General features: G+C 41.6%; 2 protein-coding genes across 6 annotated transcripts in view; both read left to right on the top strand.

The window, feature by feature from the left end:
• MED14 (mediator complex subunit 14) overlaps positions 1-9072 on the top strand; it is a 39027-nt gene extending 29955 nt beyond the window's left edge. For 2 of the 4 annotated variants that reach the window (XM_081199239.1, XM_081199238.1), the window contains exons 23-30: positions 331-439; positions 1561-1743; positions 2311-2546; positions 3743-3922; positions 4357-4464; positions 4566-4691; positions 6102-6291; positions 8505-9072. In XM_081199239.1, coding sequence (XP_081055365.1) covers positions 331-439; positions 1561-1743; positions 2311-2546; positions 3743-3922; positions 4357-4464; positions 4566-4691; positions 6102-6291; positions 8505-8578 — 1206 coding nt within the window. In that variant the 3' untranslated portion in view covers positions 8579-9072. Of the gene's footprint in view, positions 1-330; positions 440-651; positions 784-1560; positions 1744-2310; positions 2547-3742; positions 3923-4356; positions 4465-4565; positions 4692-6101; positions 6292-8504 lie in introns of all 4 variants that reach the window. The other 2 variants (XM_081199236.1, XM_081199237.1) reach the window with 2 other exon arrangements.
• A 1940-nt stretch (positions 9073-11012) lies between these two features.
• On the top strand, positions 11013-24506 carry LOC308589804 (uncharacterized protein CXorf38). 2 transcript variants are annotated; one of them, XM_081199241.1, is made up of 6 exons: positions 11013-11394; positions 16730-16864; positions 18668-18790; positions 19418-19567; positions 20828-20995; positions 23890-24506. In XM_081199241.1, exons 1-6 carry the CDS (start codon positions 11179-11181, stop codon positions 24079-24081), a joined length of 984 nt encoding a protein of 327 aa, XP_081055367.1. In that variant the 5' UTR covers positions 11013-11178; the 3' UTR covers positions 24082-24506. The 2 variants fall into 2 exon arrangements, with proteins under 2 accessions (XP_081055367.1, XP_081055368.1); XM_081199242.1 differs by lacking the exon at positions 16730-16864.
• The last annotated feature ends 367 nt before the right edge of the window (positions 24507-24873 follow it).

Genomic DNA, 24873 nt, shown 5'->3' with positions numbered 1-24873 from the left:
TTGTGTAAGATACGTGCCTAACACATCAACATGTGTAAGTTAGAGTGGATGTTGATGTCCATTGCGTAAGCTGCTGGCTAGAAGCAGTAAAGTACAGACCACATAATAGACTTGGAGATATAATACAAAGGAAAAACGGCTCTTGGAATCAATGGCTTATGTTGGTAGTTTGTGGAAAGGTAGTGTAAAGAAGTGAAATGCTACTCTAGAAATTCAGCTTTAATGAAGTCCAATGCCTGAGGACAAAACTTCTAAGCATTAGATATTTAAGCATGTAGAATTGTTGGGATCTATATTTTACTATATCTAATCAAGGCCTTATTTCAACAGTCTTCAAAACAGACAGGAGCACCAGGGGCTTACCCATTGACATCACCCCCTACATCTTATCACAGTACAGTCACCCCATCACCTTCCATGATGCACACGCAGTCCCCAGGTAAGACGGCTGCCTTTTATGCATCGCCAGTAGCAGTTCATGGCATTTAGTGTTCCTAAGGTGTTTCATAAAGGAATTGTGATGCGTCCTGTGTTTTTATAAATGACTGTACCTTCAAATAACCTTGACAACTTACTAAAAAGAGAGTTCTCTTTAAACTTGGAGAGGAATAGTTGGGCAGTACGTAACGTAGTTCTGAATGTCCCATTTAGGAACGCTGCATCCTGCAAACTCTCCAAGCGGCGCATTAAGAGCACCGTCACCAGCATCATTTGGTCCAACTCCTTCTCCTTCATCTCTTGGAATCACAATGGGACAAAATACGAACTATGCTAGCCCACATGGTAAGCCCATGACTTGAGAGCCAGTGTGGTGTAGTGGTTAAGAGCGGTAGTCTCGTAATCTGGGGAACCGGGTTCGCATCTCCGCTCCTCCACATGCAGCTGCTGGGTGACCTTGGGCTAGTCACACTTCTTTGAAGTCTCTCAGCCCCACTCACCTCACAGAGTGTTTGTTGTGGGGGAGGAAGGGAAAGGAGAATGTTAGCCACTTTGAGACTCCTGAAGGGGAGTGAAAGGCGGGATATCAAATCCAAACTCTTCTTCTTCTTCTCCTTGTACAGCTAGATACTGATAGAAAACTGACACTTCAGATACCGTAAAACAAACAACCCCTTTTCCTGACTCTGGGAAAGCGCACTGCTCCATTCCCTGTTGGGATGCAGGCTCTGAAATGACAGCAACTGTTTCTTCACACACCTGAACTGTTGCTCCTACTTAATCAGGAGCCGCTGCTGCTGACAAATCACCAACTTTATCAGCCCCAACATAGCAGGGAGGAAAAATTGGAGCAAATGGTTTCTAAAATCTCTTGAGTCAACAGACATTGTCCTGCAGCCTTCTGTGGTAAGCAGAGCAAGCAAGCCCCCTATCAATGAATAGACTGAGCAATAAAGCATTCATTTTCATTTTTTAAGATTCACCACTTAAACAATGTATGTAATCAAGGCATGTTTGATGTGTTAGGCTTTAGATAGGCAGGGTCTAGGAAGGCTAAGGATCCCGGTGTACAGATAGTACACCCAGAGAAAGCTGCCTACAATTTTCTTGCAATTTCCGTAGGTCCTATAGATCCTACTTCACCGTACACAATGATGTCTCCAAGCCAGCGTCCAGGGAATTGGCCAGGCTCGCCCCAGGTCTCTGGTCCCTCTCCAGGAGCACGCATGCCTGGAATGTCACCAGCGAACCCTTCTTTACATTCTCCAGTACCAGATGCTTCCCATTCCCCACGAGCGGGAACAAGTAAGTAATACTTGTTGCAAAGCCAATAAAGGGGATGTTCAAACTTAGTATTTCACTACAAAATGCTGTTGACGTGGTTATGGCAACCCAGTTAGACAAAGGCAGACAGGCAGGGATAGCTTAATTGGTAGAGCATGAGACACTTAATCTCAGGGTTGTAGGTTTGAGCAAAAAAATTCTGCATTGCAGGGGGGTGGACTAGATTACCCTTATGGTTCCTTCCAACTGTACAGTTCTGTGATTCTATGACTGAGTTATTTGTTAATACAAAATAAAGTACATTAATCAAACATTATTGTGATTTGAAGCTAAGGTGACTGTGCAATCATCATAACTCTGGAATAGTGGTCTGAGTAGTTAACCCTCTCTGTTTGCATGAGGGAAATAGAGGGAATTGGACACAGCCATTAACTGTTTCTTAGTCTTTGGAATTGTTGGGGCGCTGAGTTTGGGAAGGTGTCATTATGCCAAGACTTACTGGGAACTGCCTAGCACTTTAAATGTATGTAAATAGCCATGCATCCCTAGACAGGAAGAGTGAGGTGTGCTTTTTCTTATTTCTACTAGGTTCCCAAGTAATGCCAACAAATATGCCGCCACCTCGTAAACTACCTCATCGCTCTTGGGCTGCATCCATACCCACAATTCTCACTCACAGTGCCTTGAACATTCTTCTTCTGCCCTCTCCCACCCCTGGGCTTATGCCGGGGCTGGCCGGAAGCTATCTCTGCTCTCCACTTGAACGTTTCCTTGGATCGGTTATCATGAGAAGACATCTTCAAAGGATTATCCAGCAGGAGCCGGTATGCAAGGAATCAAAATGTTTAGTTCCTTACACAATCACTTTAAATTTAGACTTCTAGCTTCTGTGCAAAAAGAGAAGGAAGTAAATTTCTGTTGTGCAGCCACAAGGCCTTGTGCTAATGGAACTGCTATGTTGGGTTCTGCCCATTGAAATTAATGAACTTGCACGAGTCACGGTCATTACTTTTAGTAGCTCTACTATGACTTCGTTGGATACAGCCTAATAAGTGTTAACCATTCTGCATTTTAAGAGGCGTGAAATGGGACGTGATTTGTGATGTTTTAACCACATTGAGTTGGTATACTGCATCGCTGAAGTCGAGGACAGTGGTTTTTATTTTTTCTGCCCATAGGGAATACTTTCTACAAGTCTGCCAAAGAACTCTTACATGTTGACTGTGGAGTCCTGAGCAGAAAATTCTAGGGTGCACACTCAGTTTGTGTAAGTGGTGGTGGGGCTAGTCCCCCCCCCCGCAAACTAAGACTGCATCCTTGAATCATTTGGAATGGTGCTCAAGTGGGCTTTCAGACAGCTTTTCCGCCATTACCAGTTTCCTCAGAAGGTAGCTCCTGGATTCCTAGCAATGGAAGTGGAAAACTGCTTATTTAGCACTTCTATTTGGAAAAACATGGTCCAAACTTTGGCTAAGCTGTAAACTCTATTATTTGCGTAGGACCATCCAGTATTTGCTAGGATTAGTGAAACAGGAATTTGTATTGACCACCCAGTATTTGCTAGGATTAGTGAAACAGGAATTTGTATTGACAAATCTCAGGGCTTGTAGGGGAAAGTCAGAGGGAAGAGTTGAATAATAACAATATAAGGACTGGTTGCTGTTGTTTTTTAAAAAGCAAAAGCAGCACTTTCCTCTTAGCAGATAAGGTGGTGGTGGGGGGTTCATAAGACAATGTACCCTGCTGAGTCAATAGAGAGCATCTTGTTTATAGATGCTCTCATTTTGCCAAGCCTGCATGGTAATGGTCAGGAATAATGGGAGTTGTAGTACTGCAACAACTGGGAACCCAAGATTGGGGAAGGCAGGTGGAGATGTACCTGACAAGCTACATGCAGCCAACCTTAAAATGCTTAGAACTTGGGTTTGTGAAAGTTTTGCTCCTGCTGCTTAGAGTATAATGAGGTGTGGGCAGCAGCTTATTTCTTGCATTCTAATCAACTGTCTTGGCTTTTGAACAGCTACAGCTTATGAACTCCAATGAACCAGGTGTAATAATGTTCAAGACAGATGCCCTGAAATGTAGAGTTGCCCTCAACCCTAAAACTAACCAGACCTTGCAGCTAAAAGTAGCACCTGAAACTGCAGGGCAGTGGAAACAAGAAGAATTGCAGGTTTTGGAGAAATTCTTTGAAACCAGAGTATGTACCCCATCTTACTTTATTCAAAATTTGATGTTTGATAAGATGTTTGAAAAGCACATTCATAAAATAAGTTAATAATACATCAAACATATGTGATACAGGTCCAGTGAGCTTATGCAGAACATACTCATGCCAGTTCAGCACCTCCCTAAAAGCTGCCAGGCTGACATTGATGTTCCATGTGATTTTTCTCCTTTTTATGTTCCTGTTCTGATGCATGAACTGGGCCACTTCATATTCTTATGGTTTTCACCTAACTTTCCAGCATTAATTGTAGAGAATTCCAATTTGTGAGATTGCCATAATGGGAATTTTGCATCCTTGTGCTGTTATTTTGATTTTAGTAGGATTTGTGATATGGATTAAGAGCAGGATTGAAGAATCATTGAGCTGCCCAAAGAAATTCTAATAACACATTGCATTCACTGTAGGTTGCAGGACCACCCTTCAAATCCAATACTCTAATAGCCTTTACAAAGCTGTTAGGGGCACCTCCACACATTCTCCGGGACTGTGTACACATTATGAAACTAGAGCTGGTAAGTTGGTTTTAACGTCTTTGCAACATTCTGTATTATTTCTCATAACCCAGACTAGATTGTTCATCTGTCTTTTTCTGTGGCATATTTTATTGAAACAGTTTCCCGATCAGGCCAGCCAGCTGAAATGGAATGTACAGTTTTGTTTGACAATTCCTCCAAGTGCTCCACCAATTGCTCCTCCAGGAACACCGGCCGTTGTGCTGAAATCCAAAATGTTGTTCTTTGTAAGTAGAGCAACTAAGTCAGTTCCATGTTTGGTGCAGCCTTTGACAGTGTCTAGTTGTAAGGAGTAATCTAAATATGACTTCCGTCAGCCATTGTGTAAGTAGCAAATGAGATACCTAATTACAGAATATATTGTCCTATTCTCATCCCCTTGAAGTCTAGGAACTGAATTGTTCTGATAATACATGAAAGTGAGGAGCAGATGGGGCTCATCAACCTAGGAATGTAGCCCATGAAGGAAAACTCTATTCCTAAACCTCTGCTGCCTTGTGGGATATCCTCAGAAGGACAGGCTAAGGAGTAAACCCTACACAAATCCGGAGTGGAGTCCATAAGACGGTTGGATGACATCTTGTATGCCTTCCTTCTGGCAACTCCTGCAGCCAAGCTGGTTCCAGACATATTGCTCTGCTTCTCTTTGGACCACATCAGTATGCCAAGAGGAGGGATTTTGTCGTCTGGGCAGCCCAGGACCTACACACACACACACACACACACACACACACACACTGCCCAGGCTTGTGCCCCAGGGTACTACTAACACAGTGGTTTGACTTCACCCCCGGAGGTGCACTCCATTATCTCTCAAGACGGATGCCAATAACAATATATGAAACCAATATAACATTTCAACATGTTCCATTGCTTCAATTTGGGTTAAGGATGACTAACTTAAATGCGGAAGTTGCTGCTTCTGCTATAAGTGGCCGTGACTAACACATGACTCTTTGCAATTAGTCCCACAGTCAATTTCTTTACAAATAGGGCACTATATTTGATTTATGCTAGCATTTCTTTTCACATATTCCATGTAAAAGGCACCTACTTTTTCTATAATATGTAGCTTTGAAAGTTTGCATGTGTGGAAATGGTTATGTAGACCCATTTTGATAAGCAGTTTATGTAATTGCCAGTGTGTTTAAAGTGAACACTTAGGATTTAAAAAACCCAGCTGACATTGAAATAGGATGGATGGTGAAGATAATCTTACTTTTTGGAATATCACCATTCCAAAATTCTTTAAAGAAAAATTGGACAGTACATAGTGCTCATTTCTAAATCTCCCAGTTTCCCTTTTGTACTACAAAGCAATTTGGATTGTAAAAAATTGTGTTCATATATTACTCCTGAATGCCCAGTAGGGAAATTAGGGCATTTCAAGCTGCACTAGGACTTTTGGTGCACTTTGGTTTAGCTGTCAGTTTGAAACGGTTCTGATTTAAGTTCGGATAACTAATTTGTGTCGGTCGTATATTGGCTTTCATTTTTCCTCTTGAGCTAAGGAATGCATTCAAACTGGCACAGTAATAAAGACCATGCCTTAACTCATGTGATGTTGCCATATCTACATCAAAGGTATATTGCAAGATTGCTGTGATTACTTTTTGTATATTCTATTGTGTTCACAGCTTCAGCTAACACAGAAGACTACAGTTTCACAGGAAGCCATGAGCATAATAGTCCCCATCATTTATGATATGGCTTCAGGTACGACACAACAGGCAGACATCCCCAGACAGCAGAACTCTTCAGTTGCTGCTCCCTTGATGGTTAGCAATATTCTAAAGAGGTTTGCAGAACTGAATTCACCACGACCAGGTACTGTACATGTCCAGTAGGTCAAAACTTCTGCATGCTTGAATGGACAGAGTCCAACCTTTTAAAGTTTTTAAATTTCACTTTACCACCAGTGTTGCTTTGCCTTTTTTTTTTTTGGTTTCCTGAAAACTGACCTCATAAGACCTGGCTTCGGATTACTGCATGTTAGTGATAAATTGTTGAATATATACCTCTCTGTGGTGCCAGAAGGGTTTTATTATTGACACAACATGGACTTTATGACACTGACCAAGGAAGTGTAATGCACTTAATGACTTGGCTCATACTACTGTAGTCACAGCGACACGATTTTAACTTTTGTCATGTGAGCACTGTGTATATATTTCTGTGAAAACTAGTGCTTGTTAAGTCATCTTGCACTGTAGGAATGTCTTCCCATTTCTTGTAATTTTACTGTTACAAGGTTTTACTACCTGTCTTGTTCTCAATTGTACTCCTCTGAGGAAAGCCTGGGGTCCAGGAAGATGGAACTACTTATAAATTATTCCATAAAGTATCACCTTACAGCTCTGGCTTATACTTTCTGTATCTCATGACTAACATCTTGCCTTGACTGTATCTTCTCTCTTATTTATGCTGCCTGCTTTGTTTCTGTGAGAAACTTTTGTATTCAGTTTCACTTTTCCTTTAATAAAAGTGTTAGAAACTTTTGAAAAGTGATTTTTTTAACAGTTTTATTCTTGGGTATGATATTTTTACCCAAGACACTAACTTCTTCAGTGGAAGATTTTCTCCCCTCAAAGGATATATTTGTTGCTTACTGGTTCTTGGTTTAACAATAAAAAGCATTACATTAGTTTAGGGTTGTTTTTTTAAAAAAGTGCCAGCATATTCTTAGTGTAGTGTTATAGCATAGACATGAACACTGATTCTGAGACTGCACTGTGTGGATACGCATACCATTTGACTACATTGAAGCAGCTTATAGGATTGATGTGGTATGTGTGTCTGCCTCTTCAAATGCTTGCCTTTACTTTTGGCAACACTCCATCCTGAACCCCTGATCGTCACTGAGGTAACTGCGATGTTGGGAGGGGTTAGCCTTGTGTTTCTACCTGGGCAGTAAGGTTCAAGGTGAGTTATTCAACATCCATGCTGCGTGTCACTAGCAGTTGGAATATCGTGCATGCCACCCATAATTCATGCATGCTCCAAAGAGCAACTTTCAGCTACCTTGGCACTGACTATTGTGGGAGGGAAATGCAGGTATAGCTTCTATACATAACTAAACAAGCGTCATCTTTGCCAGTGAGGCATTTTGTCATCAGGCTTTACTACACAGGGCCATGGGGCTTTATTGAAAGGGAGGGGGGAGTTATTGGAATTGGCATTTGCAGTTTTGTTCCATTACTCTAAAATATAATGGCATAAAAATAATAACGTATGCCATCTAAACTGAAGTTTAGAGAAGACTTCATGGCTACTTTTCACTGCTTTGTCATTCTGAAATTGTAAGTGGAAGCGCAATGCACATGTAAGTAACCTATTGTCTATTAGAGCATTCCTGTAAAATCAAATCCTCCTCAAGATTCCTAATCCTTAGAAGTGTCCACAGCAGCACCAACAAACCAGCTCCAACACCAGCAGTATAGCTTAGCTTGCTGTGATTGTATTTGCCTATCAGGAGATACTGGCTGAGCTGTTACTTTTGAACTGGACAATTATCTTTGTCTCCGAGTCTTTATTGACAAGGAAGTTTGGTTATCAGTCAGCTTTGCATCCCTCCTTTCCTCCAAGGAGCTGAGGGTAGCACATGTTGGGGGGTGTTGTATGAACTCTGCTGGGCTGAGAAATAGGCACTCACCCAATGCCATATGAGGCAGGGTTTTGAATCCAGGTCTCCTTGGCCCAAGACCAACATTCTGCACCACTCTTGGGTTTTTTGCTGCATTTGGAGACTCCTAACAGTCCAGTTGTGGTTGAGTGGGCAAACTGCACCTTATCAACATGTTGATTTGTATTTTCCACCCAAGCTGGCTACACTATTTCCAATAGGTTAGAATAAAGCAAACTTGCTTAACGTTGAAGTTATTTTATTACGGTTGCACCTGGTTGTAATTACCTATTTACAAAAGTTTGAGTTGTGGCGTGCCTTGTGACAAAAACTGAAATGCATTTGATTAAGTTTATCACTTGCCATAACCCAGCTTGTTTTTTCTCCAGCTAACTTGTGTTTCTTTCCCTTGTTCTAGGTGAATGTACAATCTTTGCAGCTGTTCGTGATTTAATGGCTAACCTTACACTGCCCCCTGGTGGGCGTCCATAGGCTATTTTTAAGCAAAGGGTAAAAATGAGATGAAGAGGCAAAAACATTTCTCTGAAATAAGCCTTCACTTATATAAAATGGAAGAGACATTTTCACGTGTCACATTTTAAAAAGAGCTAATACAATGGATTGGCCCACTTTCAGGGATGCACTTTCATCAGACTTTTTGTACAGCACTCTGTATGATGTTTTACGGAGACATTTCAAAGTAATAGATTTATGTATCCGCTTGCCAGTAAATAGAGTTAATATTCTGTTTTATACTACAAAGATTATGAAAATGCCAAAATTTGTTTATTTAAATGTTTTTTCTTATGTCTTGGTGTAATAGTCTTTTTTTAAAGGCAGGTCTGTCATTTTTTGAATACTGTAAAACTGTGACAAACTTTATATTGAAACTGTATTTTAATATGACTGCTTTGAATCCTTACATTTAAATCTGGGCTTGTTGTAAACATGTCCCCCCAAAAGCAATATTTAATAAACTAGATTTAAAAAAAATGTTTGTGTGTTTGCTTTAAAAATGTTTCATTTTTATATGTGAAAAAATAATGCCAGATTGCTTGCTTATGGGGCTGTTTTTGGGTAGTTCGTCACTGCCTTAAAAGCTCAACATAGTGCACCAAATTTAGAAGTAGGAAATTGACAGTTCCTTCTCAAGTACAGTAGTTTAATATCTCTTAAAGTTGGATTGAGCAAGCAGTAAGTGGTATGATTTTGCAGATCTTCATACCTGATTTAAGGCAAGTTCCTGAAGCACTCTGAAACAAGTTCAGTAGGCCTTTTGAGAGCGAGGGCGGCATTCTGTGCTGCACAGCAATTGACTTTGAAACTCGGGGATGTAGCAGAAGCAGTTTTTAATGGAGGGACTTACTTTCATGCATATGGAGAGGGAAAACGGGAAAGACCCAATAAGTGTACTCAACTAAAGCAGTAGCTAAGGTTGTTCTCTGAATTCTGACTATTCTTCACATTGAAAGTGCTGCATGGAAGCCGCTTGAAACAGCCTCTGGGGGAAATCTCCCACTTGGCAGTTGTACCTTGTAGAGTAGCTTGCCACATGGAATGGCAACATTACATAGTCTTCCCCTGTTCACCACCAGCAGCCACAGAGACATCTGGTGCTGGCATGGCAATTCCACATGACAATCCCAAGTGGTAAGTTAATGCATGTTAAAAGATTCCCATGTGGTAGTAAGTGGGGGCAATTTAACAGCTTCCATATCAGTAGAACATTGATAATTGAGGACACAAAACACTAGAACATTTAAGGAAACATGACAACTTTTATAAAGCGTGTTTATGGAAGCTAAAGAAAATCAAACCTTGTTTAATATCAGTAATAACTGTATTTGGAGGTTACATTATAGTTATTAATAGGCAAAATACAGGTTAGCTCTGATTTCTTTAAGATAATGTCCATCACCACATCTTGTGACAGTGAATTCCACGAGTTAATTAGTACTTCAATTTATGCGGTTGGCCAGTCAATTTTGTGGGTAACTCATGGGTTATAGTTCTTCCATTACATTTATCCAAACCAGGAATACTTTATCAACTTTTACCTTGCTGCCCTTTTGCGTTTGTCTTTTTTTTCAATTGCCAATAGAAGCTTCCTCAGGAAGTTGGTTTCTGGTATGTAACTGAAAACTGGTGGCAAATGGTCTGACAAATACCTAAGAACGTATCCTGAGAATATAGATCATATATTGAAATACAGTGGTGCCTCGCAAGACAAAATTAAGCTGTTCCGCGAGTCTCTTCGCCTTGCGGTTTTTTCGTCTTGCGAAGCACGGCTATTAGCGGCTTAGCGGCTATTAATGGCTTAGCGGCTTTAAGAAAAAGGAAACAAACTCGGAAGAACTCGCAAGACATTTCGTCTTGCGAAGCAAGCCCATAGGGAAATTCGTCTTGCGAAGCGACTCAAAAAACGGAAAACCCTTTCGTCTAGCGAGGCATTTGTCTTGCGGGGCACCACTGTATATATATATATATATAGAGAGAGAGAGAGAGAGAGAGAGAGGGTGTGATGGACTTTTCTGAGGAATCAAGAACTGTTTTAGGTCGAATTACCACTAAAAAAAGTAAGTAATACCACTGTTTACTTTTCTGAATTTCATTTCCCACTGACCTCGCCTTTTACATTTCTCAAATTTCACGCAACTGGTGGCGTGGACTGTACTCCACAAAATCTTATGCCATAATAAATTTGCTAGCCTTTAAGATGACCATATATATATTCATTGCAAAGGACTAAAAAGGCTACCATCTGGAATTTAACTTAAGTGTACACTATTTTATTTATGAAGCTAACACTGTGGAGAAAAATATGACTGCCCTTGGGTAGGGAGGGGTCAAGATTTTTCCTCGTTGTAAATAGTCAAAGTGTGGTTTCAAGGAAATCGATACCTACCTTTTGCACGGTTGCTTAGGAAAGGGTCTGCAAGTGTGAACCTATAGCTGACAGGATGACCTCGGGATGAGCGGCAGCTCCTGCCTGCGCTCCCCTGAGGCAACGAAGGACAGAGGGCGGCCGGCTCCGCTGCCTCTAGCCCGGCCCCCTGGAGGCTGGCGCGCAAGGCGGCAGAGTCGGGCATGCCATGGCGCTGGCGGAACTGGCCTCTCGACTCAACTGCGCCGAGTACAAGAACTGGGTGAAGGCCGGGCACAGCCTGCTGCTCTTGCGGGCCGCCCTGCAGCGCTTTGCCGGGGAGCAAGTGCAGGCCTTTCACCGCCAGCTCGTCGCGCGCTCCTCCGCGCGCCTCAGCCCCTCGGGCCTCCGCTGCAGCGGGCGCTGCACCCCTCGAGGCAAGCAGGTGAGGCTCCGCTCTGGGAAGCGGAGGTCGGAGGAGGCTCCTGCCTCGCTTTGCCTGGTCGCCCCTCTCCCGCCAAAAGCGCGCTCGAGAAACAAACACTCGCGCGTCGTTCACCCGACCCTTTCCGAAGTGCGCGTGGCGCGCCCCAGAGGTTACCTTCAGTGTCCCCCGAGGGTTTTTGCAGCCTGAGATCTGGAGGGTAAGGGGGGGCCGGGGGGGAAACTACTTTTACTCAATCAAAGAGGAGGGAACGATTTTGAACCGGAAAACAGGGGAGGGTTGCGCATCTCTCCTTTCTCGCGCGGAAAGATACGCGCCGCGCTCGTGGCAAGTTTCGGCCAGAACAAAGAACTCTGGCTCGTCTCGGATCCAAAGCGCTTTCTGCAAAACTGTTTCTTTCGAACAGTGCCCCCTTCTGCAAAGCGAGAGATTGCCTGCTTTATAATACAGTACTGTACAGCATACTGCGCGTTTTCCTATCCTTTTAATGTATTATAATGTATAATAATTTCATTTGTTTATATATAAGATCAGGGGCAGCGCAATACGGCCAGTTCTCTCGCTTCTTTATTTTAATGTGCTTGCAGAACTTCCGTTATTTCATTGTGAAATACTGAAATATTTTCTTCTATTATAGTGAAGCAATAGCTGCAGTGATGGCACCTGGTATCCTTGAGAAATTTGAAATGTTCAAGATGGTTGCCAAATTAGTTTTGATGTGAAGGAAGAAATCCCAAGAAATGCCATTAATTCTTAGATTTTTTTAAAACATTAGGGATGCTAGTCACAAACATGAAGGATGCTGAGCAATTTTATTTTTAGAGTGCCACTCTGATGCACCTACAATCATTAATAAAAATGCACAGTTGTTTCATGTTGCCAGTTTCACTTTTGCTTTGCAGCAGAGGGGAGGTGGGCAGAGGGTTGCTTTTCTGTTCCAGATTACGTAATCTCTCATTGGATTTTCTCATTTGGGGTTTAAAATATGTATTTGATGCCATTAGTAGCATGATGGCAGCCAAGCTTTGGAATGGTACATCAAACTAAATTCCACATCCAACAAGACATCCAGGTTTTAGCTTTTGGCGTGCCATATATTTTGGGGCAAAATGTGCACCTTCAGTCCCAATCCTAAACATCATAGCTGATAGGGGAATATTATCTGTAGAACTGCTAATCACAGACCCCAAATGAAATCCTTACAAGGAACAATCTTAGAGGTTTTGAAGGCTTACAATGATGTTGCGTTCAGGCAAGATAAGTGAGAATGATTAGAGAAGTTAGTGTGCAGCAGCTGATACAACATATTGCACTGATCGCATACATAGCAGTGAACTTTGTTCTGCAATCAAGGCTTCAAAGAGAAACAGTTTCACTAATGGAAACAGGCCAGGATTTTCAAAACATCGTAATGAAGAGACCCTGCCCTCTCAGAGTACTTGCACAGAATTATTTGAATCAGAACTTCTTACTTTAACATCTATGGATAGTTAATTTCATGTTTTGAAAAACTGCTGCTGGTGTGCTTTACTTAGCACCAGATTAAGATAATGACCAGGTACCATTATGAAGGTTGCAAAGAAAATTGCATAGAAGCCAAAGGTATGGAGTCCTGCCAAGAATGAAGCCCAACTGACGCTTATAAAGATGTAGTTGAAGACAGCGTGACTCGCTGCTTTGAAATATTTTGGGAAATGATTATGCTTGTCACCAGAAAATGATTATTTCAAAGCACTGCAACAAAAGGGAGTCTCTAATCCTGCCTGTTTTATTTATTTTTTTATGTTGATTCCTACATATTTTCACTGCTCTTACCCTGTAAATGACGTGTGTGGAGTGCTTGTTTTCCTATACCTTTGAGACTTGAGTGGGAAGAGAATTTTGGAGGCGGGTCTTCCACTAAGAGACACACAAGTCATCCAGATCTCCAAATATACTTGGTGGGCGGTATTTTCCAGTTCTTTTGCAAAGCTGCCAAACTAATTGGGCAGCCATCTCAATGATTTCAAATTGCTCAAGGGTGCCAGGATGTCACCACTCAAATTATTATTTCACAAAATGTTATAGCACAAAAATTATATTTAAAAAATGGGTAGGCAGCACTTCACAGTTAAATAACTGAAGTTCCAAAACTGGACTATATAATCTTATGCTGTGCATCATCATGGCAGTTTGTTTGACAATTTGTGTAAAATTAGTCAGTGATGCCAAAATGGCACCATTCGTATTTGAATTATAAAGAAAGCATCAGAAATGCTCTGGATAGATGGAAGTTTGTGGCTTTTTGCTTTGTTGCATGACTAACATGACTGGAAGAATTCAATCTGCAAAACTTTTACCGTCACAGAATCTCCATGCTGGTGAAGGTTTCCCCTTTTTGAATTTTGGGGAATTTTCTGGCATGGGTTGAAATTGCTGGAACTACATGGGAACAGCCACTTTATGCAAACGCCTTGCCTCACGGAGCAGTCTCTGCGTATGTGGGCTTCATGTACCCACCCATGGAGCTGCTTGCAGGCATGACTCAGCCACAATCAGAGCCATAGCTAGGTGATTTTGCGCCCCTGGCAGAACCGTCCAGATTGCGCCCCCTAGCCACGGACAAATTAGCTTTTCTTTCTGCCTCTCCTCCAACCCCATCCACCCATTCAATTCATCCTCTATTTAAAACCATTTCTTATGAGGCAATAATCACTATTTATATTTATGGACATATTTTTAGCCGATTTTGTGCTCCCCCCCCCATTTCCTGCGCCCCTGGCAGGGGCCCACCTCACCACACCCTAGCTACAGCCCTGGCCACTAACAGCAGCAGAAAGTACAGCCCAACTTCTGTGATACTTCAGATATCTTCCCTCACAGGAAAAAAGTTACGGGATATAAAATGATTCATTGACCACTCTTGTGGTACTTTTTGGAACGGCTTGTGATACTTAGGCCTGACTCTGCAGTACAGGACTATACTGAACAAAACATTTATTGACAACAAGGCTGATGATCCCAGGTTCTCATCATGTCTCAATCATGAGTAAAATTCACGGAATTGCTTCCTTGTGGGTTGGGAAGAAGTGGAATTGCCCAGAGGTCGATTTGGGTTTTGAAAATGAGGGATTCAGTGAGAATGTGTGATGTTCTGGGAAGCTGGGAAGCTTGCCTCTGCCACCTCTCTTCCCACACAGCCTCAAGGACATATGAAATATCAAACATTCCACACATCGCTCTGATTACAAACAGTACTCTCCATGTACAAGGAAAGAGTAGTGGGCCTACATAGGAATAGATTGATTTTTTAAAAACAGACAAACGGACAGGGTTAATGGCTCCATTTTGTTGCTGTGCTCTGAAACAATAATTTAAAGTGGTGCCTCGCAAGACGAAATTAATTCGTTCCGCAAGTTTTTTCTTCTTGCGAGTTTTTCATCTTGCGAAGCACGGTTTCCCATAGGAATGCATTGAAAATCAATCAATGCGTTCCTATGGAGACCGTCCGGGGACAGAGGGGAAGTGCCGCGCGCCTTCCCCTCTGTCCCCGGACCTGTTTTAAAGCAAGGGAAGGGGCAGCGGGGAGAATCACTTCTCCCTGTTGCCGCCCCTTGGTTCAAAAGGGGTCCGGCGGGGCGCCTTCCCCTCTGCCCCCTCTTTTGAAGCAAGGGGCGGAGGGGAGAAGATCGCTTCTCCCCGTTGCCGCCCCTTGGTTCAAAAGGGGTCCGGGGAGAGAGGGGAAGGCGCAAGCAAGCCCATAGGGAAATGCGTCTTGCGAAGCGGCTAAGAAAACGAAAAACTCCTTCGTCTAGCGAGCTTTTCATCTTCCGAGGCGTTCGTCTTGCAGGGTACCACTGTATCTCCCTACTTTCCCCAAATTGCAGTATGTTCTCTGGATGAACGTTCAGTGCATGGCGGTATTCTTAAGTGTTTGTGAGTAAGAGCTGCCTCTGGCTCTTCTCAGCCTAACCAATGCTATGTAACCAGCAGAATTTCAAGGAACCTTTCACTCTGCATTCAGAGTATGTGATTTGCCAGAGAGACAGAAAAGAGATAATAGTTAGAAGAAAGAAGGGGGTGGTGGAAAGATACATGTTTTTGGCCAGACATTTAAAAGGAAACCTTAAGAACACTGTGGTACATGTTTTCAGTTCTGACACTCTACGGGTACTTTGGCATTATAATGCTGGGCTTCATCTCATATCTGTCAGAAATTCAATAGGTGCAACTTTCCGTGATGCTTTATCTCCATGATCAAAGGGAAGCTGTACCTGTTAAATTTCTGCATGCCTCAGCCTTTAAAGACACAGGAGCCAGCACACACACCTCCCCCAATATTTTTAGCCTGATGTATTTTAATTTTATTTATTTAATAAATTTAAGCTTACTTTCAGGGTATTTCCCCTTACAAGACAGTTCATAACATGGCAAATAATAGTATACAGTGGTACCTCGGGTTAAGTACTTAATTCGTTCCGGAGGTCCATTCTTAACCTGAAACTGTTCTTAACCTGAAGCACCACTTTAGCTAATGGGGCCTCCTGCTGCCGCCACGCCGCCGGAGCACGATTTCTGTTCTCATCCTGAAGCAAAGTTCTTAACCCGAGGTACTATTTATGGGTTAGTGGGGTCTGTAACCTGAAGCGTATGTAACCTGAGGTACCACTGTACTTAGATTCCACCTTATTAAAATAACTTGCTTTCTACTTGTTTTGATAGAGAGGACATCTTTGCAACAGAATGGAATCTTAAGTTATGCTCTGATTTCCTTTAAGAAGTATAGCCGGTGACGCCATTCTACCCAACCCATCTCCACATGTTAAGTTTGTGTTTGACATGTGGCATTTAAAAACACAGGAGTCCTGCTTGCAAAGAGTGCTCTGAATTCTGCTGTGTTGGCGGCATTTTTTGTGCAGCTTCTTTTGCATTTTGAAAGGATAAAGCTCACAATCGTTTCAAAGCACCGCAACAAAAGGGAGTATTTAACTTTATATTTGCATTTCTCTCCCTCCTCCCATTAATTCCAGAGTATTTCCAGCTTTTCTTAGCGTGCACATGCAGGAATCTCTCAAAGGGTCTTAGGAACTGGAAGCCCACTAGAGAGACACTACGACTATGTAAACCCGTATAACCTCAACATCTCTGCCTCTTTCCTGCCAACAGTAAGCAGTCCCATCCCTAACTCCTTTTAATCCCTTTTTATTTACTGAATTGTAATTTGTTGACTTTGGGGACATTATTTGATTTCTTGGACAATCCAAATTGAGTCCCACCCCCTTGGATAAAAAATTTGAAACCAATGATTTAAATTACAGTACTCAGTACTTGTATTGGTGTTCCTTTTGCTTTGTAGTTTCAGCCTGCGTGCTCCTTGTGTAAAGAATGGAAAAAAGAGATTTTGAATCATCACACGCACAAGAATGGGGAAGTCCACTGGGGAAACTGCAGGCCTTGGCTCTGGCCATCTAATGCATGGGAGTTGGCAAAGGTAATGCCTGGAAGTTCTGTTATGTAAACAGAGGTGTAGGAAGGTCAGGTGGTACCTGGTGCAGAAAATTTCTTGCCACCCCCCCATTGATTTTTTATTTTTTTTGCCTGCAAAAATGGTTTTACGTTATTTCATATTTTCTTACAAAGGAATAATAATAAATAATAATAAACTTTTATTTATATCCTGCCCTCCCTGGCTGAAGTCAGGCTCAGGGCGGCTAACATCAGATATATAACATTGGTATAAAATCAAACAATAATTAAATTACCTCCTAAAAACATGTCAGAATCAAATTAAAGTCTAATTAGATGGCTTTCCGCAGGGTTAGGGTTGGGAACAGTAAGTGCTCCACTGAATTGAAATTTCAGCCTTCACGACATAGGAAAACGGCCAAGTAAACAGCTATTTTTGTGGAGGAGGGTCAAGATATTAACTGATATGCATGAAATTTCATATATAGCTATATAATCCTTAGTGTAGTAAGATAAGACCTTTGGAGCAGGCATTTTCAAAAAAAAGTTTTTTATGAACCGCCCTAGTAGGGCAGTAATTGTTCCTTGATAATTTGTCACCCCCCTCCATGATGGAACCTGGGGCGCCCACCCTTCCTACGCCCCTGTATGTAAAATGGATGTTCTGCTCCAGCTTTTGCAGCATGCATCAGGGTAGGATATAAATCGGGGATAGAGAAGCTGTGGCACTTCAGGTATTGTTGGACTACAAGTTCCCATAGGTTGCAGTCAGTGTGGCGAGTGGTCAGGGGTGATGGGAGTTGTCTGGCAATATCTGCAAGGCCCTGTGTATAATACAGCTAGTTTTGAAACTGCTTCAGGAGCAAGAAGAAGCTCATGCTGCCCTGAATTCCAGGCAACCAATTGCTACCCTCTTTTGTTACTGCCCCCTTTTGTCTTCTATGAGTTTATTCAGGTTTCTATTCCTTCTTTATTTCTGGATTTGAACAGTCTGAGAATTTGCCAAAGCAGCATTTGTAAGTTTGTATTCAGTTAGTAAGAGCAAACAAACTCATAGTAGCATTTTACCATGTAGAAGTTGCATCTCTCTTTCGCAACAGAAGTTATGTGATTGTGACAACTGCGCAGCAGGCAGATATTCAACACATGAAGCTGTGGACTGTGGTTGGCAAACAAATCTGTTGAATTTTGTGTCCATATTAGAGTTGCTGGGCCCTGTTAGAGAAAATAGTGCCTCCATTTCCTCCCACTCTCCCAAGGAAAGACAGAAAGCCCATTAAAACTGATGTGTGGTGATCATATATGTATCTGTTTCACTGTGGCTTCCCACAGTGTAGATGTGTGCTCTGGGAAACTGTGCCTTGTTGTGGCTTCCAAGATGTAGACATGCTGTGAAATAGAAATCAGTACAATCAACATGTGATGAAAAGCATGTTGATGAGCTTTGCAAGGCAATACATCTCACCCTAAAAGTCTCATCTACAAGTTTGGTGCTTCCTTATGGAAAGTGGAACTTGTTTTGGATTCAAGAGGGAGTGGCAGCCTAAGGCTGACCAACAGTAGCTGATCAGAAAAGTTCTAAATTCTGTCCTCCTGTATGGTGTGGAACAGTACGGAATGACTATGCAGGACTCTAGCGAGAGTATGCAGTGGGATTGTAAAGAGAAAAAGGACAGCTACAAGATGCTAATTAAACCACTGTTTTAGTGTTTGACAAAGCTACAATTAAATAAACACGAGTTCTGATATAACTATCAGTTAGAAATAGTGTGTTACTAATAGCTTCTGAATCAGACATTAACTGCATTCGTTCTCCTTCGCTGTGTAGGCTTACATGCCTCGTGGGAAAGCAGACATTTGTGGTCCAGACAAATGTGATGCATCTGCACTCTTAAACCTTTTCAACTTCTGTGATCACTTCAGTAACATTGATCAGAAGAAAGTCAGAGAGGTAATCCAACTACTGATATTGACATCTTTTCTTAGCAGGGTTCCACAAATACCCTCACCAGGTTGCAATCAGTGACTGCCTCTTCCATTTGGGCAAGCACCCTGTCTTGTCTACAGAGACCTCTATCCGCCTCACAGAGCTACAGTTCCCAGAGTTGTATAACAATAAATCCCTGTTCCCAAGAAATCTGGAAACTGTAGCTGTGTGAGGGGAATAGGGGCCTCCTAACAGCTCTCAGCCCCCTTAACGAACTACAGTTCCTAAGATTATTTGAGGGAAGCCATAACTGTTTAAAGTGTTATGAGACTGCTTTAAATGTATAGTGCAGATGGAGCTTAAATTGTGCATTCCTACAAGTATAAAATGCAATATAATAAAGTGCTTAAGGCTGGTTATCATGTAGCAGCCTCTGAGGAGGAGACAGTCAAGGAACAAAACATTGGCAAGGTGTTCGCCACATGGGGCATTTCCATTCTAGTAACAACAATATGTGGCTCTGATGTGAAAACAGATCACTCAGTCAGCAACCCCTAATGCAGGGCTGTAACTTGAGGGTTGGTTTTTGCTTACCATTGCCCTTCACTGAGTTTTCAGTCTACTGGTTTTGCTTCATGTTTTTATCTCTAGGTGATTAAGTGCCGCAATGAACTAATGCATTCTTCAGATATGAAAGTCTCTTCTTCTTGGCTGAAAGAATTTGGGAATCATGTTCAGAACTTGCTAACTGAATTCCAACACATTCCAGAGGCCCAGATGGCTCGTACAAGGATAGAAAAGGTAATAGTTGCCATTCTTTCAACTTATAAGCTGGCTGCTAGTCACCATTTTTATTTTTATTTAGCTAGGCACAGTATTGAATATAGAAAAGCAACAGTCTGTATCCAGATGGTTTGCACTCTAAATCAAAGCTTTTGTGCTTGATCAAGGATATCTGAGACTGTTTCATAATTTGTTGATTCAAGGTTTTTGGGCACATTGATACAGTTTAGTTTTCCTCTTGAGATTACCATATCAAAAGTTTATTTTTTGGGGGGAAACAAAACAAAACAATAGTACAGCATTTTATCTGCATGTTATATAGATGGAAAGGTAAAACTTCTGCAAGGCAGATAGCCTTGCATGGAGGCAAAGGCATTATGCTATGTGGCATTTAAAAAATAATAATAACTGGTTAAATAATGTACCTATGTGGGAGAACACAAAAGCCAGGATACAAAATCTATTTTAGGCCCACTACTGAAATTTAAAAAAAAAAAAATGTTCAGCAGACTTTTATGCTGTATCACATAATCTGCTTCTGAAACTTTCCATAGTTTCAAAACAGTTCATTTGTTTTAGTAAAGAATTTAAGTAAAAAGAGATTATTTAAAAATAGAATTAGTAAATGGCACGGACATTGCTGCAGAGGAATAGCCAGACCACCATTTTTAAAATTCTTTTAAAGTAGTTCATTACTATGCCATACTGCCTATGGAAATAAGTCCCATTGAAGCTTACTTCTGAGTAGTCATGCATATGATTCCACTGGGAATTGTTTAAATGTGTTCTTTTGCAGTGAAGGTATAATGTTTTTAAATCCACAGAATGCCAGTAAGTTTCACAAACTACAGTGGTACCTCGGTTTTCGAACGTAATCCATTCCGAAAGACCATTCGAGTTCTGAAATGTTAGAAAGCCTAAAACGCAACAGCCAACAGCTAGGCCTCAGGATCTTGCACTCAGCGGAAGCATATTCAAAAACCAAAGAATTTACTTCCAGGTTTATGATGTTTGAAAACCGAAATGTTCGTCAACAGAGATGTTCAAAAACCGAGGTGCCACTGTACTTGGCATACCTCAGTATTGTCAAATAGTGTTGCTCATCTCTAATATCACAAACAACATTGACTGGATCCAAAGTAATGTGTAACTAGTTCCATCTGTATTTCTCAAACTTCATCCTGTGCTTTTTGGGTCATTGAAGCCCTTAAGTGTCATTATTTTGTCAATAAACCCATAGCTTTTCATGTTCATTTTGTTTTTACTAAAACCCAATAGCTTCTGTCATCTGATTGGGCTGTGCATGTACCAGGGGGAGATCAGCTTGATGGATTGGAGGGTGAAATGAATCGAAGCCAGATCAGTGAAATAGAAGCAGAACTGATAAAAGAGAGACTTCATGAAATCAGTCTTCTCGTGGAAGAACAAGGAATGATGTCAGAAGAGGTAACCTAATTTGAAAACATAAAAGCAGGCTTGCACTCATGCTTAAGAGTTTGATGCTAGTAGGTCCGTCTGTGTAATAAGAGGGGTCCATTTAGAGGGTTCCTCAGAATTTATTGGAATAAACCTTTTCAGATGAATAGATTATTGCTTGCTGAAGGAAAGCTTGTTCCATGCAGTTGAGCTCCCAGCACCTCCATTGTATTTGTACCCTAATAGAAAACACTGCTTCACTTTAAAATTCAACTGGAATACATTTGCCAGGGTGCTTAAAACCTACCCCTAGGGCATGGACTGATAACACACAAATATAGATATCTTGCCTCACAGTAAGTGGCTTTGGGTCAAGTCAGTGCCTAGATGGGATGCCACGAGGGATCCCCATGTAAGCTGGCTTGAGTGCTTTGATGGAGGAAAGGTCCTACAGAAATTACTACTCAGTGTTGAAATTTAGAACAGTGATCTCTTTTTTTCTGTGAAGCTTCTTTCCTTCAGTTTTAGCAGATGTGTCTCTGCTCCGAGAAAGAAGCTACCTGCTCAGCCACCTTAGATCTACGTTACCTCTGGGACAGAAATAGAATCATAGTACTGGAAGGAACCTGAGGGTTCTCTAGTCCTACTCCCTCAATGCAGGGCTCCTGCTCACAGCTGTCCCTGGGTGGGCTTGAACCACCAACCTTTTGGTTGATAACCAGATGCACTGACCCATTGCGCCACCTGTAACGGAAATGGGATGAGTCCTTCCACTGAGTAGCCCAGTTGTGCACAGAGGCTCCCAAGGAAGCTGTAACTGTACCCTCTGGCCCCCAGGCAGGAGTGATTTCTGAGGGGTCCAGGGCAGGTATTTTGGAGGGTAGACAGACAGAGCACCCAGCCTACAAGGCTCTTCCTTGACTGAGCCCCAGGTAGCCTGCTTTTTCTCTCTCAGACCCCTGATGTAGCTTGTCACAAAAATGGTCCAAACACCTGAGAGGAGAAGTCCTTTTGACTCTGGCAGAAATGTACCCAAGACGTCAACAGTCAAATTTTATGAAGTTTATTAAGAATCAAAAAGAAAGGTAGAGGAGAAATGAAAGAGGCAGATTGTTTCTTGAAGAAAATAAGCAGCAGCTTTTAGATCAAGTCTGTCCATCCTGTTATAGCTACTTACAGTGAGGTGAGCCATCCAGGTGTAGAAGAGCAGCTTTTCCTCTACTCCTGGATGTAACTCCTCCATATGCAGATTATGGAAGACTGGGGAAACTTAGCAAACTCAAAGGGACAGATTGAGGAGAGCAGGCGGAGCTTCCATTTTATAGTTCCTTGTGTCTGCTTAGTTGTAGGTGATCAATGATGGAGAAACACGTATCTGTTTAAAACCATCCTCCCCTAGTATTTCAGTGAAAAAAGGAATTACTCATTTGTTTGCAATGCAAACAATTTCAGCTTGTGCAAGAACGTAGGGACCTGAAAGTTGACATTTGGCGTCTCTTTATTTTGTGTTCAATGAATGTAAATTATACTTATAGCACGTATATGCCCATCAACTCAGTTTTGAGGCCTTGTGGTAAAGGTCACAAGTACTTTGAGTCTGTGAAGGCTTTGAATTTTGCACTGATCACAGAGTTGACATTATGTAACTCCCTCCAAATGCCAACAGAGAGTTACTTAAGGCGCATGATCTTGCCATTCATGAGAGAACAACCTGCTCCCTGTGATCTTGCTGGTTGAAGTGGCCTCATGCTCCCTCAACAACTATCAGTTGGTTACTTCAGAATTACCTTGCCCCCTCCCCCTGAGGTAAAGGCAGAGGAGCCTGTTGCCAGAAAAAAGAGCAGGCAGCAGCATATAGCTAAACCTGCAACATGCTTGGGAGGCAGCTACTGAAAAGCTTTTGAAGCCCACTTCAAAATATATGTATTTGAAGTGTTTCTGTCATGTATTGCCTTGGGAATTTTGTGTGCGTGTGTCTGTGGAAACATAATTAATAAATGCAATAGAATGTTTAGGGAATTAAATGCTGAATATAAGGAAATTCCATCCCCCTCTTAGTTTGTGAACTGCTTAAATCCATTTGCATAGTAATTAAATAAATGGAATCAAGTAAGTTATTCATGTATTCACTGGTTATATATTTTTTTAACGGCGAGAACTGGAGACCACTCAGTGTCTGAACTAATGAACTCTTCTAGTATTGTGAGAGACATTGCCGTGTTCTTTTTTCCCTTCTTTGTATTGTGTTGGTTGATAGTGATGAATATAGGATGGAATGTAGTCTTAGAGCTGAATGGGTTTCTTGTCCTGCCCTTTACCTGCCACTTTAGTACAGTCAGCAAAGGGCTTGGTGACCACAATTGTGGCACAATTAATTTTTGTCCGATGCTGCATTTTCCTGTTCTTCACTGATATGCCTAACATCGCTCACTTCATTCATTGCTCTGCTGTCAGGTAACTCGTGGCTTTTTTTTTCATATTAGCTTCCTGGTTTCAGCTTTAAAGATTATACACTTCTAGCTTCAGATGAAGTGGCAAGTTCTGCAGGTAAAATAGTAAAAAGGCTTTTTTTAGAAGGAAAAAAACCCAAATGGAAACATTTGTCTACTGCTTTATAGAAACCTTTTATAATTAGGAATTGCAGGTCTTGCAAGAAGCATTGGAAAGAGAGAGAAGCAACAGACAAACCAGAGAACAGGGTTGGTGTAGCAATTTGTGTGCATTGGGTTGGCGGTGATCAGCTGAAATTCAGATCCATCTTCTGCTATGAAACTCTCTAGGCAGTATCAAACACTTACTTGCCTGAGATGCTTTTGGTGAGGTGGTAATAAGAACAAAATAAGATCTTGGCAAAGGCCCATCTAGTCCAGCCCCCTGTTCTCATTTCACATTTTTTACTCACAAGGTATTTCTCCCCCTCTTAGGATTTAAACAGAATACAAATTGTAAAGGATTTCTTAAATGGCAACCATGATCTTCAAAGAAGTTTGCAGGCTGAAATGCAGAACCTAGAAGACCTCGTGCAAAAATTGTACGGCCAAAAACAATCCATGAAAGAAACCCAGGAAGTGAACGATGAAGAGACAGATGAAGGCAAGTGTATATGTTTAAAATGAAATTTGTGTTTTATCGCTCTAACAAGTTGCATAGCAAAACTTGCTGACACATTGTAAGGTGTTAGGAAAGAATACCACCTTAGGAAGGAATACCACCTTACAGAAATAATAATATGCAGCTTTGAGATTGCTTTTATTTGGATTGCCACAAGGCAGACCTTTGGTAAATAAGGGCAGGTTCTATTCTTAAGTATGCAATATGTGTAATGTTGTCTGTGCTTTTTTTTTACTTTTTAGATTGTCATTTAGAAAAAAGGAAGCGTACGATATGAAGAATGTGACTCTACTGTGAAGATGCCATGCATTACCAAATGGGAAACGTGCATAATTCCACAGGAATGCTCATTTAAAGAATGATCCTTTTTTCAAGTTATATTGGAATTTGGAGAATAAACCTGAAGGGGCAACAGTCATTTCCTTAAAAATTCCAGTTTCCTTTGAACTGTATTATGGTTTGCTTTCAGAGGTTTAGTATTTTGCTGTCTACCCAGGACAGTTTGATTTGTTTCACCTCTGTGCAAATGTTTTGACCATGCTACTTCCTCTTGACAACTATCAATTTTGTAATCTCTCTATTTTACATTGCACCAAATGCAATCTTAATTTGCGTAGCCCCATTAGGACATGACCCCACAGCCTTTATCTCATGGAACTAAATAGTGGCTGCATCCACATGACAGTTCTTTTCCATCTCCATGATGTTTCTCTGTTAATTTCTACATTAATGCAAGTCCAGGACTCAAAATTTAAATACTTCCAAGTTCACCATGAGCAAAATCATGTGAGGATTCT

Source organism: Podarcis bocagei (assembly GCF_964188305.1).
Source record: "Podarcis bocagei genome assembly, chromosome: 6".
In the NCBI taxonomy this organism is placed as follows: domain Eukaryota; kingdom Metazoa; phylum Chordata; class Lepidosauria; order Squamata; family Lacertidae; genus Podarcis; species Podarcis bocagei.
Note: the sequence above shows the minus strand (reverse complement) of the source record. Positions and strands in the feature narration are given on the sequence as shown.

Coding starts and splice junctions, on each gene's coding strand:
- LOC308589804 (XM_081199241.1), top strand. CDS start 11,179: ATGGCGCTGGCGGAACTGGCCTCTCGACTCAACTGCGCCGAGTACAAG. Junction 18,791..19,417: donor ATCAGAAGAAAGTCAGAGAG/GTAATCCAACTA, acceptor TTTTATCTCTAG/GTGATTAAGTGCCGCAATGA. Junction 19,568..20,827: donor CTCGTACAAGGATAGAAAAG/GTAATAGTTGCC, acceptor AAAACCCAATAG/CTTCTGTCATCTGATTGGGC.